The 14271-nt window shown below is 41.7% G+C and overlaps 1 protein-coding gene across 1 annotated transcript; it reads left to right on the top strand.

Annotated features, from left to right (window-relative positions):
• Positions 1–50: 50 nt before the first annotated feature.
• On the top strand, positions 51–13685 carry KIF23 (kinesin family member 23; the record flags this gene model as incomplete). Its single annotated transcript, XM_010078467.1, has 19 exons — positions 51–173; positions 1070–1175; positions 1977–2113; positions 2776–2885; positions 3455–3625; positions 5075–5187; positions 5328–5449; positions 6016–6118; positions 6435–6514; positions 6605–6724; positions 7002–7120; positions 7722–7882; positions 8116–8273; positions 8502–8675; positions 8990–9169; positions 9543–9848; positions 13050–13132; positions 13418–13499; positions 13615–13685. Coding segments are annotated over exons 3-19 (2243 nt in total), but the record flags the coding sequence as incomplete, so codon positions are not given.
• Between the last annotated feature and the right edge of the window lie 586 nt (positions 13686–14271).

Genomic DNA, 14271 nt, shown 5'->3' with positions numbered 1-14271 from the left:
CGGCGGGCCCGGTGGGTGACCCTCTCCCCCCGCCCTTTCCCCAGGTGTACTGCAGGGTGCGGCCGCTCAGCCGCTCGGACCAGGAGTGCTGCATCGAGGTGATCAACGAGACCACGGTGCAGATCCACCCGCCCGACGGGTACCGGATATTCCGCAACGGGGAGTACCGGGAGGTAACGGCCTGGGGGGCGGTGGGGAAAGCTGTGCTTGTGTCCTCTGCCTGGGGCTGTGCTCGGCTCAGGGGCTGCCTTCCAGCCCGCCATGGGGGGTCGAGGGCCTTTTCCCAGCTGTCGATGTTTTCCGTTAGCTTGGGGTGGCTCTTGTGATGTTCAAATTGTCTGTTTGTGGTTTTAGAAAAGGGAATTTTCACAACCAGAAAACCTTCTAGGGCAGAAATGCACCCTTAGCTCTCAAATATATACTCCATTTATGAAGAGGCTGCTCTTGAAGGGAGGATAAGGGGTAAAAGGAGCAAAAGCAAAGCTGGCAAGTACTTAAGACTGCTTGAAGGACTTTTTTTGTGTAGGACTAATTGAAACAAATCAGCTCTAAGCTAAATCAGACACAATTTAATTAACAGTTAATTTATCCCAAACTTAAGTTGGGCAAAAAGCAGCATTTCCCTATTTATAGACTGTGGGGAGTGGGGGTAGCAAAGCTGTAGGTTGTGTGAACAAAGAGGTGAACTGTCATGAAGTGTGGGAAAGAAGTTAGTGGGTCACAGAGCAGTTCATGTTGTTACTTGATCAATAGAAATGTTTCCTAGAAAAGGAGAGTTTAGGTCATGCATATGGAATAACAGGACAGAGTGAAACAGTTAACTGCAGGTTCCCAACACCATGCTGTAACTCAAAATGAGATAACGTCATGATGTTTCTAAGAAAGAAAAAAAAAAAAAGTTAGTCGGGATGTAGAATACTTTGTTTCCAATTTCAATATGGGGAATTCTTGTAGGAAGTACATAAAGTGAGCTTATGGAAAGTGGTTCTAAGGAATGATGAACTTTGGAGCAGTGGCCTTCTGGAGAGGGGTACTGAAGGTTTAGGATGGTGTGCCTTCTTTTCTTCAGACGCAGTATTCGTTTAAAGAGGTGTTTGGTACCAGCGTTGTTCAGAAGGAGCTTTTTGACGTGGTGGCTAAACCTTTAGTGGAAGATCTCGTCCATGGGAAAAATGGTAAGCAAGTACTTGTGCTCTGCTGCTTTTCTACCTATCTACCATGCAGCTTCTTATGTCGCTATGATTTCATATATCTCAAGGTTTCATAGCTTGTCTGGGTAAAAACATGTACTTTGCGATGAAAATAGTTGTGGTTCAGTTACCAGATAACATCCTTGGAAGCTCTCCTTGCCTTCCATTACTTCTAAACCCCTTTACCTTTGTTATAATGCGTGTGTTGCTTGTGTCAAGGTCTAATCTTTTTGTACACTGTTAACTGGAGAAGCTTTTCTTCTGCAGAAAAGGATGGCCTAAAAGATGTGAATGACTACAGAAATAAATCAATTTGTAGGGCTTGATCTCCTGGGTGTGGTTTGATATCGCGGTGCTGGCCCTTGAAACAGGGACATGGTTTAGTGGTGTGCTTGGCAGTGTTAAATTTACAGTTGGACTCGATTATCTTTAAGGTCTTTTCCAACTAAATGATTCAATGATTCTATGCTTGACTCCTCAGTAACAGTCAAAATAAATCAAGCCTCTATGCCTGGGCCCTAGTGGCTTCCTTCCATTTTGGCTTCCCGACAGGCTCTCCCCAGAGAGGCTGACAGGCACCGTTAGCTGTGGATGAAGTGGCTGTCGGCGAGAGACGCAAACACTGGTGTCGGCAGCTTTTGCTGGGCTGGAACAGTTTACTGTTCACTGTTCAAAAGGAGTCGTTGTTTTTTCCAGATACATCCAAGAAAGACAGGGCGTGTGATCGTAACTGAGCTTTTTCTTGAGACAGCAAGCACGGTACCATAACCTTCCTGTCCCTCCTAGGTCTCCTTTTTACCTATGGTGTGACAGGCAGCGGGAAAACCCACACCATGACAGGGTCTCCTGGTGACGGAGGGCTTCTCCCGCGGTGTTTGGATATGATCTTCAACAGCATAGGACCATTCCAGGCCAAGCGATTTGTGAGTAGTTTTGCACTGTTGCTCCTGGCAGCCTAAGAACAGTAGATAAAATGTTCTGTTCAAAGCGTTTATCTCCTGTCTCGTCATGTGAGTGGAGCACTTTAAAGAGAAAACCAACCAAAAAGAACCCATCCCCTTGAGATTTGAAGAGCAGGGCCAAGGAGGCAGGCGTAGTAGCTGAGACAGACATTTCATGAAGATGTATGGTCTGTCTATCCTTAGAACTGTCACTCATTCTTTAATTAACTTTTTAAAGACAATAAAAAAGGAAAGAGGAAGCTTTCTGAGTTGTGAAATGAAATCCAGTCACAAGATATAAAAGCCACAGGAAACCGTATCTAAAGTAACATAGGAGATGATGCGAAGCTTTTCTTTTGGTCAGACATCTGTGGGTTTTTGGTGTCTGAATATATTTGAAATAATACTGGAAGCCTTCCTCAGTAGCATACTAGCCTGGAAGCTTTTATGAAATATTGTTATCCTGGAAATATCTTTTTTTTTCTGTCAGATCTACTTTGCGTTAGCCAGCAGATAGAGTGTTAGTGAGGGACATGGTGTTTGCTGGTTGCCAGACAGCTTGATCAAATGATTTGTTTTGCTGGCCAACACCTTATGTTAATTACTTTTTGTGATTATTCGGTCTAAACATACTCCCTGCTCAGGTTTTTAAGCTTGATGACAAGAATGGTGTGGATGTTCAGTGTGAAGTAGATGCTCTATTAGAGCGCCAGAAAAGAGATGCCATGCCTGTTCCAAAAACTCCATCTGGAAGGTAAGTAACTATTGTAACATGCAGAATGAATTTAGGTAATATAAATATTATTCTGTTGTGGTTTTAACTTACCTTGGTCTCTTTATTCTTGTCTTGAAAAAATGAAACAAAAATATTAGTGGAAAGTGGTTTGAGCAATTGCGTGATTAAGTGTTTAGATTAGAAGGCTTCAGGCAACACAAACCTATTTTTTGTACCTGTGAACTCATGTGTAAAATGTGGTGACTTCACCGAGTAGGAATACTGTGAAGTTAACCTTGGGGATATTTTGCAAAATAGTGAGATTGCTGAACAGAGGATAGAAAGGTTGACTGTCCAGGGATTTTGCAATTCGTTTCTGACTGCAGCCGAGCACAGTTGATAGTTTTTCTACTTAAACTTTTCGGAGTGCTTTTTTTAATCTAATGTGACTGGATGTGATGTCATTAGCTGCTAGTGTGAGAAATTCTGTGCTCTAATTATGCTCTCTGGCATAGACTTGCTTTTTAACTGTCAGTGTAGTCACTGTCGGACGTGTTAGCTGGCTGGGGATGCTCCGCTACGATCACACGTGTGTGTGTGTTCAACAGGCGACAAATCGATCCAGAATTTGCAGATATGATCAATGTGCGAGATCACTGCAAAGTGGAAGAGGTTGATGAAGATAATGTCTACAGCATCTTTGTCTCCTATATCGAGATCTACAACAACTACATCTATGACCTCCTGGAGGAAGCTCCCTTTGATCCCATAAAACCCAAGTTAGTGTTACGAATACCATTACTCCTACTTCGGTTATGCTTTTGTGGGAGCCACAGGTTGTGTTTGTGGCTGTAGTCTTGGCGAGTCTGGCTCAATTCATGGAAATCATTTCAGAAGTCATGTGGAAAAGGGGATGGCCAAGGGGTCCAGACAAAAGTACTGAAATTTGCTGAGTACCGATGGTTGTTCTGTTGCTGCTGAGGCTTAGTGCTCCCTTCCTTCTTATAATGGAAGATTAATAAGCAAATATTTAATTTGTTAGGTGTGTGTTGTATCCCACCAAGATTCTGAGTCCATTCATGTTGTTCTGTGAGTTACTATTCCTAGCAGGTGACTGCAGCTTGATGAGTAAGCTGTTCCATAGCTGATGTTTTCTCCTGGAAACACTGTATTGGGTGAAAGTTGCTATTTTGTTGCTGCTTTACAGTTAGTGCGAGTATACATGTTATCTCACTCGATGGCGGTAATTTCCATAAAAACAGAAATTAGTTTTCTCATAAATAAAATTCTTGGGTGTTTTTTTGGAAAGGTGTGCGCTTGGCTGATCTCTCATCGGTAAATCTTGAGACCGTCAGAAAAACAATCTGCAAATTAAACTTTGAATATATTTTTAAAATTCTAAAACCATTAAAGCAAACCCTGCTCATATCCATCGGTACATGCGTTAATTAAAGAGTTGGCTGATTTACAAGGACTAACTAGAGCAAAACAAGCCACTGCTCTGAAACATCGAGAGCTATCCCTGGGGTACTCATCTGAAATGAGTTTAAATGCCTGTGAATGCTTTTTAAAGAAGCATAAAATTATTGGTTTACTATTGTGCCTATGTCCAAAAATCAGTATATGAGGAATCTTGGATTATTTCTATTTATGGAAGCTACAGTGTATTATATTTAAAAATATTTTAGACACAAGCTGAATGATTTAATATTTTTTAACCCTGTTTTTTTGGTAGGTGGAACAATTGCAACACTCCTGTGCGAAATGGTGACTTTATGTATGTGCATAAGCATATTATTCCAAATAGTGAAAAGTTAAATTTTCTTTAAGTAGAAGCAGAAAACAAACTTAGACTGGTGCCCTGTCTCTTCTTGCTTTACTAGCGAATCTAGAACGCTGCTGAAGCCATCTTGCTTCTGTATGCATGTAGAAAAACAGTAGCTGCCACCCCAAACCCTGATTTCCAGTAAGAATTGCAATTAAACGTAGCTTCTAAATTAAAGCAGTAGCTGAAGTGTAACTAATCTTGGCTGAATGTGTGTCAGTGTACTCGTACTTCCTCTTCTGTCTGCTGTATGGGTAATTGACATATTCAGTCTGAGTTTTGTCCTTAAACAAAAGAAAATTTGCATGACACAATGTATTGTTGTACAGAAAACTCCACTCAATTTTTCTGTTTGGTTTGGGTTTTTTTTGTTGGTTTTTTTTTTTCCCTCCCTGTCCTGAAGACCCCCACAATCCAAAATGCTTCGTGAGGACCAGAATCACAACATGTACGTCACAGGATGCACAGAAGTAGAGGTGAAATCTACAGAGGAAGCTTTTGAAGTGTTTTGGAGAGGTAAATCTTGGAATATCACTTCTTAAATTCAGTATAGATGTGTAATCCTTTACATGCTGAACACAGACTTGGCTTTGCCAGTGACAGGTCCATTAAACAAAATGGGTTTTTGGAGGAATTGTTTTTGCTCTTCTAAACAGGTCAAAAGAAGAGGCGTATTGCAAACACGCAGCTGAATCGAGAATCTAGTCGCTCTCACAGTGTTTTTATTATAAAGTTGGCCCAGGCACCCCTGGATGCGGATGGAGACAATGTGCTACAGGTAAAATCCAGGGCAGGCTGTTACAGGAGAGATGTGTGCGCATATACGTGGGTTAGAAAAGGTGCTGAACCTTGCAGCGTGGCCTGCCAGAACAGTTACTGTGTCTGGAGCGAATGCATCTTGCTGGTTAGCAATTTCATTTGTAATGTAACCAAATAAAAATTAAGTTTCTAGTCCTTGACAGAATTAGTCTTTTTGGGGTGGAAGTAGAGCATAAAATGGAGTGAAGCTGCTTATTCCTTTGTTCTTAACCTCTGCTTCTTTTGAGCAAAACCTGTTCAGAATCTAAAAGTTGGAGGATTTGAATGAGCACCCTTGTTCTATCGATCTTGTGGTCCAAAACAGAAAGCATTTACTAAATTTACAAAAAAGATAGTGGGCACAGCTTCTTGCATTAAGGGCTATAAAAATGCCGTCAGACTTTATTTAAAGGTACAACACGTTTTTAAGTGTGCATGCAGTTTACGATTGGGAGAGGGGTGTGGGTCATCATCCTCCCTTCAGAAGGCAGTGAATATAGAGCTAATCATTAGCCTAACATGATTTTTTGTGTTTGTGTGTAATAGGAGAAAGAACAGATCACTTTAAGCCAGCTGTCCTTAGTTGATCTGGCTGGAAGTGAAAGAACTAATAGAACAAAAGCGGAAGGGAACAGGCTGCGAGAAGCAGGTACGTACCACCTTCCGGCAGCCTGGCAATTTTACATGCCGATATATGGTGATATTAGGCTTGTCTCCTAGTAAAGAAATGATGGGAAGGATTGAAGTGTACTGTCATGTTGTTCGGTTGTCTGATTTTATGGCCTTAAATCCTCTGCTTTGGAAACTTGAAGTTTTTAGTAGCACTTACTCTGGTACTTCAGTTAATTAGAGCAATTATCTGAAGTCCTGGCAATTTATTCTGAAACAGGCTGCTAAATAATTTGGGAACATCATCCAAATGGCTGCTTACAGAGGTTTTTATCATGTTGTTTTTTTTTTTAAAGGTAATATTAATCAGTCACTGATGACTTTAAGAACATGTATTGAAGTTCTACGGGAAAACCAGTTGTATGGAACAAACAAGGTATGGAACCCATTATCTAATTATCTTCTGATTTGATGAAGATGTGGTGTAATGAAAGCTTACTAGATCTTTCGTGTGCTTTATCTTAAGATGGTTCCGTACAGAGATTCCAAACTGACTCATCTCTTCAAGAACTATTTTGATGGTGAAGGCAAAGTGCGTATGATTGTGTGCGTTAATCCGAAAGCTGAGGACTACGAGGAAAGCTTGGTAACTTCCTTGTGGATCTTGCCTCATTCCCTCCTATTCTTTTTTTTTTTTTTTTCGTGTTTGTCACTAAATTCTTGTACTTCTTTAGTAGATGAGAGGAACAGTAATTTTTATTGCTTGGGCACTTCAGATAAACTATCTAATCAGGAACTACTTGAGATTATAGCTTAATACTGTCTCTTCTAATACTTTAATTGACCTAAAATACCACTTTCTATCTTGCATTGGACTGTTTCTGGTTAGTTTTGTTGTTAAGCTTGCTTTTGTTCTTTTGTAGCAAGTCATGCGCTTTGCAGAAATGACCCAGGAGGTTGAAGTTGCAAGACCTGTGGATAGACCACTCTGTGGCTTAACGCCAGGACGGCGCTTCAGGAATCAAGCCTTCAGAGAGGAACTGTCACGGAAATTGGAGATGCGGGGCGGCCCCATAAATGGAGGTAAATACTTGAATGCTAGGTGATTACAGCACAGGCTGGTTTTTTTTCTGTTTGGAGTTGAAGGCTATTTTTTAAAACAAGTTATTTGAGCCTTGAAAGTGCAAAAAAAACTTCACTTAACTGTTAGTTGTGAGTCTTCTCTGCAACAGGTCCTGCTCTTCTCAGGCTGCAGTGCTACTTGTAGTCTAAACCTGGTTGCTCTGTAAGTCTCAAAGTAATTCTTTGTTATTGGCAGTGAGTTGAATTCATGCTCCCATTGTTGCAGCTCCTGGAAGGAAATTGTGCTGAGGATAATGCTTTGATGGTTTTGGATGCTTAGGGTCTACTTTAGAAATGAAGAGTAGCCTGGAGGTATTACAGAGCAATGAATCGAGAATGTCACATTTCATCTTTTCTCAACACTGTCATCTCTTCTGAAAGCTTCTAGTTCTCATTGATTATTCTAGGTTCTGTCTGCTTCGTGGTACTGTGGAATGAATGATCTGTGGCTGGGCACTGTCAAATGGAATTTCTCTGTTCTGTAGCTTGCTGACAGGCTTTCTTGGCTTTAAATCTTACAGAAATTGGTCTGTTTCGGAGACGTTTTTGCAGAGCTTTCCTCCATTGCCTTCATGTGAGCTATTGGATGTTAATGATGATCAAACAATTCCAAAGCTTATTGAAGTCCTGGAAAAGCGCCATAAACTACGACAAATGTTGTCAGAGGAGTTTGCCAAAAATGGTAAGAGTTTGAACAGCAGTGTGGAACTAGATTTTTTTGGTGCCCTTATTACTACTCAAAGGATCTCTTCTGTATCAACAGGAATTAAGTATCATGTCTAGACTGATCATTTTAAAACAGTTGTTGGGGTAATTAAATAGTCGGTAGAGTTAAATTGGTTGGAGAAAAACAGAACTGCTTTTGATATTATGGAGATACAGGGAGAAGATTAAAATATATCAATTCTCTTGCAGTGCTTGCATTTAAAACAATGCTGCAAGAATTTGACTCCAGTGTTGTATCCAAGGAGAACTATATTCAAGGAAAACTGTCTGAAAAAGAGAAAACAATAGCAGGGCAGAAAACGGAGCTAGAACGCCTGGAGAAGAAAATTAAAACTTTGGAATACAAGGTCAGTTTTTTCATTTTCATTAGAAATAAGATTAAAAGTACTTTGTGGATAAGTTATAAGAAAGGTGTAAAATATCTGAAGCTCTTTAGAATGTGAACTAGTTATCTGGGTATGTTTGTACAACAGTTAATATTCTAGTATATGTTAACAGCCAAATATAATAGCAACTCCGGGCTTAGATGGTTGCACTTCTAAGAAGCATGCCAAGTCCTTCCTCTCTTCCTCCAGATTGAGATTTTAGAGAAAACTACAACAATTTATGAAGAAGACAAGCGTAATCTTCAGCAAGAACTAGAAAGCAAGAGTCAGAAATTGCAACGTCAGGCTTCTGACAAGCGTAGGTTGGAGGCACGATTGCAAGGCATGGTGGCAGAAACAACCATGAAATGGGAGAAGGAGTGTGTAAGTACACTACCATATCTGTCAGAAATGTGTGATGGGGGAACTGGGCGGCTTGTTTTTGTGGTTTTTTTGGGGTCTTTTTGGGTTTGTTTCTTTTTTTTTTATATAGTGCTGGTATTAAGCATGGAGATGGTACTGTTTTGTAATCTGGAAAATCTTTCTTTAGCTTGATATGTCACTATTTCCAATAGCTTGTATCTCAGCGGGGAAGAAATTAATTCCATGTGGAATATGCAATTCCCTTCAAACTTTCAGCACAGCTACTTGTGCTTTTGAGTGAGGTACTTCATGCTTTTCCTCCTGTGTCTTTGTAGGAGTGTCGTGTGGCGGCAAAGCAGCTGGAAATGCAGAACAAACTTTGGGTCAAAGATGAAAAACTGAAGCAACTGAAGGCCATTGTTACTGAACCAAAAAATGAAAAGCCAGAGAGGCCTTCGCGGGAGAGAGACCGAGAAAAGCCTGTTCAGAGATCAGTGTCTCCTTCACCAGTACCTGTAAGTCACCTTTAAAACACTTCTTGGTATAGGGAAAAGCATATTTATAAGAATGAACAGTGCTAGGGCCGTTCTCTTTAGTGTCTAGAAAATAAGTTCCCAAGCCCAGAATTTGTATAACTTACACTTGCTTTGAATTCTTTGTCTGCTGTTGTATTTATCAGTGCTCTTTATTTGTGCTCCTACCTTCTAATGCCACTGGTATTGGAAGAATATCTGATTCTTTATGCTGTCACTGCAACACAATGCCTGTCCAAAACCATAAGCCTGACTAGCTGAATTGTCACTCTGCACATTGTCAGTATTCATTGTTTTATTGCCTTATAAGTTGACAGTTCTGCATGTTCACTAATTTCTTTCCTGTTCTCTCTAGACTTCTAGTAACTGTATTACTCAGGTCCCTAACAGCCAGCGGCTCGTGAGCAACCCGCAGGTGCCCAGGCGTTCTAATTCTTGTAGCAGCATTTCTGTGGCATCCTGTGTTATGGAGTGGGAGCAGAAAACCCCTTCGCACAAGCAGACCAGTGGCACTTCTAATGCAAGGAGTAGACACCAAGAACCAGGACAAAGTAGAGACTATAACACCTCAGACAGAAGGCGAGGGATGTGCTTCACTGGAGTCATTGAGGTTCCCAGCCCTAGAGATGAGCTAGAAATAGAAGAGGATCGATGCTGCAGGGTTAGTGCTGCTCCTGTCAACAGCTAAACGTAGTGTTGCTTAGTCTGCCTTAAAATCTCATTGAAACTGCTCTCTGACATTGAGCACACCTAACGTAGACTGGAGTTTTCCCCAAAACATGTTTCTCCTAGAACAGTACTGTTTCTGAGTTGTCTCACTACTCGTTCTATTTGACTCCTTAACATGATGTTTAAAAACTCCTCCAAAGCAGCGTGTGTATTTCTTGCTAGCGCATAAATAGCTCTAGTAAGGAACTCCTGACGAGCTGAACCTTTTCTCTAGCTGTGAACGTCCCTGCTTTTTAACTTGTGTCTGTCTCCTCAAATTGGTCTTGCAGCCTGCAATTTACCGTAGTCTGTTTGGGCAGCTTAAAAGGTGGTTTTATGAGCCATGTCTGCAAACGTCTACTGGAAATTGCGCTTGGGCAAACATCTCACTTGTGTGGCTGCTCACTTTAACACTCTTAGAATCCTCTTCCCTAATTTTCGCATCTGCGTTAAAACTGGGGGCTTTGCTTACAGGTGGGAGACTTTTTTCCTTTTTAAACTAATGGGCGCAAATGTTTGAATTGGCGGTGTCTCTATCACACGATAGCGCTGTCGCAGTGGCTCAGGTAAATCAAAGAGAATTGTACAACCCCAGCCTCTCGAGAGAGGAGGCAAGTTTAGCAGGGTATGATTAATTTTTGATAGTGTTCTCAAAAGTTGGGTTACTTGCTGGCTCTTTGAGGTCAGGACGTGCTTTTAAGCAAATGCTATTCCAGTTAACTCACATGAACCACTGTCAACAGAGGAAGGGGTGTGGTCTCTGCTGCAGTAAAATGTGACCAGTAGTAGTGTACCCGCTCCTTGGACGTAACTTCTAAGGCACCTTGGCAGAATTGTTTCAAAAAACCACCAATGGAAATAAGTACTTGCCCACTAAAAGGGGGTGGAAGTATTGAAGTTCTTCTTTTTTTTTAATTTTCATGGAAGTTTCTTGCTTGAAAGCCACATTTCCCTATGTGCATTTAATTTTTAAGAGCTGCTTTAGGCTTGTAAGAGGTGTACCTCCAAAGGGTACAGCCAATCTCACATCTGTTGGGCAAAGAAATCCTAATTGATGCACATCACCTGAAACTACAGTGGACACAATTTGCATTCTTAGGTTTGGGATGTGCAACCTTGCTGTGATTCAGAGGTCTCTCAAATTAGTGTGTAAACGGGACAGAGAGAGTCTGCAAATACTCTTCTGAAAGTGCATTCAAAGATCCTGAAGGCACCCAGGTTTTTAAGCAGGTTTTCCAGAATGTTCTGATTTTCCTGAGCAACTGACAACAATGTTCATAAAATAAAAATGTGTGAACATCAGTCATTTCTCATGGGTTTCCAACAGCTGAGTCCAGAAGCGATAGCACTACCACAGGGGATGCTTCCCCTGCTCTCTTTACTCAGGTGTTAGGTGGCCTTCCTTTGGAGTTGTTGGAAATCCATACTTCATCTGCTTGCTTTGCTGCCTCAAAAATCCATTTTGATCCATGAATGCATCCATGGAAACATAAATTTCTCTTTTTCTGGTTGGTTAATATGTTTGTAGCAATCTGTTTTGATTTGGAAACTCAGGAGGAGCGTTACCAAACATAAAGGTGCCCTCCTTGGGGAAACTTTACTGGGTGTGGAGTGCAACAGATTGGATAACGCTTAGCTCAAATTGACAAGAAATAGGAATTGGCACAGAAATAATCCACTAATAATTTAATGCAAGGCTCTTGGTCACGGTGCCTCTCGGAGTGCGCTCTGGAAGCCCTTTAGGAGCAAAGCTTTGATCTGTGTACAAACACATCTTAACCAGACCTGCAGAGTTCACTTCTGCTAATGATATTCTCCGAGAGATTTACCATGTGCTGATTTCTTCTGATTCTCTTCCACTCTGATCAGAACGCGCCTCCAGTTCGCCTCAGACACAGACGCTCGCGCTCGGCCGGGGAGCGATGGGTAGATCATAAGCCACCTTCTAACCTGCCCACTGAGACAGTCATGCAGCCGCACGTCCCTCACGCCATCACGGTGGCGGCTGCCAGTGAAAAGGCACTAGCTAAGTGTGACAAGTACATGCTGACTCACCAGGAGCTAGCCTCTGATGGGGAGATTGAGACAAAGCTCATTAAGGTAAAGCAAACACCTTCGTGGTGAACTTGTGATGGTAACCCTCTCAAAGCCTCTTTCTGGCAGTGCATTTGTGCTGCAGGCTCACTGCCTGGGGAAAGGACCAGTTTGACTCCGTCTGCTGAGAGATTTGATTGGAAAAGGTTGTGCAGATGGATTTAAGGGAGCTTTTAAAGTCTGAAAAGACTTTTCTTGAATTTTGTCATTGTTTCATAGAAACCATTTCAAGCTTGTTTATTTCAGTCACCGTTTTTCTTGAAAGTAATTAATTTATTTTCCCCCCTAGTTAAATGCAATAATCCATTTGTAGTGGAAGTTTCTTAGACTTGTGGCTGCAGCTCATCCTGTGGAGTCAGCCTTGTTGGAGCGATGTTATTTGATTTCCACTAGCAATATGAGTAAGCTTGCTGTAGTGATGGATGCTCCAATGCTCCAGGACATAATTTCTAGTACTGACAAACAAATTGGTGAGACAGCCTGGGCTTTGAACGCTTGTGATGTTTATGTCCCAAAATGCTGACTGTACTTACCCAAGGCAATTCGAGAACTCTGTGTAATTTGTAGTAACAAGCTCTTGGTTCATTTTTCCTGTAGTCGTGGGCCTTCCAATATTGTCTTTTTTCTCTTTTTTGAGTTTTAAAAAGGCCCTCACTCCTGTAAGGCAACCTTGTAGTTTCCAGAGATGTTTCTAAAAGCAAAGTCTTGTGTAGCTGACAACATGTGTGTTCGTGCTGTGGAACAGAACTACTGAAACTCAGCCTAGGCTGTGATTTCTGTAGTATTACTTAATAATAATTGTTATCGTACAGGAATTTTTATCAGCATAGTAACTGCTCTGTGGGTATCCTGCATGGTGATTAGGGTAGATGGTGTTCACTCGTTATTGTCTGGTGTATAATAAGATATCTAATGGGGGGGAGAGTGCACATATACCTGCTGGCTGCTAACCTGCAAGGAAATTACAGTTGTAAGCACTTAAGTTTTCATTTGAGAGCTGACACTGAAGCCATCATACTGACCTAGTGACTGTACCTTGTAAACTGCTTTTGGTTTCCAGGGTGATGTTTTCAAAACCAGGGGTGGCGGACAGGCTGTGCAGTTCACAGAGATAGAGACTCTGAAGCAAGAATCTCCAACTGGGTGAGTTGTCCTCGTAGTTTTAGGTTCTGATGCTGTTGGAGGTCTGTAACCCAAATAGTAACTGATCCTGGTCCAAAGGATTGAACAAAACGTTGTTGCATCTAACTTGTAAATCATATAAAAGTAACTTGGAGAGGCTTGTAGCTACTGTATCTGCTTTTAAGACTGGTCTGCTGCTGAGAGTGAAGTATTTTTTAAGAAAGTATAAAATGTATTCTCTTGTGTATGAGAATCTGCCAAAATACACGAGGCTTGTAACTTATTTCCCACGTATGCCTCTTTCAGCCGAAAGCGAAAATCGTCACCTTCCCATCCTGACCCACTGGAGGATGCCGCAGACTCTGAATGGACGGATGTAGAAACCAGAGTAAGCTATGAAAGGAGGGGGACATCTCATGCTTGATCAGGATGAGAATTTGGGGTAATGCTGATAGCTGGGTGGGGGGCTAGCAGCTGAGACTGATTTTTCTGTGTCGTCTCAGTGTTCCGTGGCAGTGGAGATGAGAGCAGGATCAGCTCTTGGACCTGGATATCAGCATCATGCTCAGCCCAAGTAGGTGCATCTCTCCTTTGCAGCTGGGGGGTTGCAGTCCCTTTCCTGATAACATCTGAAGTGAGACAACTTTTTTTTTCCCCTTGACCTTGCTGCCCTTCCCTCTTTAGGTTTGGGGTGCACATCCCTTTCGTACTGTAAGATAAGAAGGTTTATTGGGTGTTGGAAACTGGTGGCAGGATAGATCTGTAGGAGACTCTAACCAGAATGAGTAACTTGTCTTCTGGGTAAAACTGTCACTCAGTGCAGTGAGCAGAATGTCAAGTTCGATCTTGTGCTCTCTTGGCTGTAAAAAGCTGGGAACTGTAGGATGCCTGGCAGGCCCAGAGGGGCACAGGGTTTAGGGATGGCTGTGGCAAAGTGCTAAGCTGTGTCCCTCTTCTTCCACCCCCATAGCCTTTATCAGATGCTGATGTAGTAAAATATATTCATTTTTCTTTCTTTAGATAAATATAAATTAAATAAGGTTACAAATACCTTAGTATTCATTTCAGTGTGGCTTAGGGAGGAGGGAACTGAGGCAGCTGTGGGATCACCTAATGGAATACTTGAATGTAGCTAATATCCCAGCTGCTACCTGCTCTGT

Source organism: Pterocles gutturalis, unplaced genomic scaffold, assembly GCF_000699245.1.
Source record: "Pterocles gutturalis isolate BGI_N339 unplaced genomic scaffold, ASM69924v1 scaffold3521, whole genome shotgun sequence".
NCBI classification, from domain to species: Eukaryota; Metazoa; Chordata; class Aves; order Pterocliformes; family Pteroclidae; genus Pterocles; species Pterocles gutturalis.
The sequence above is the reverse complement of the archived record's forward strand: the minus strand, read 5'-3'. Positions and strand labels throughout refer to the sequence as shown.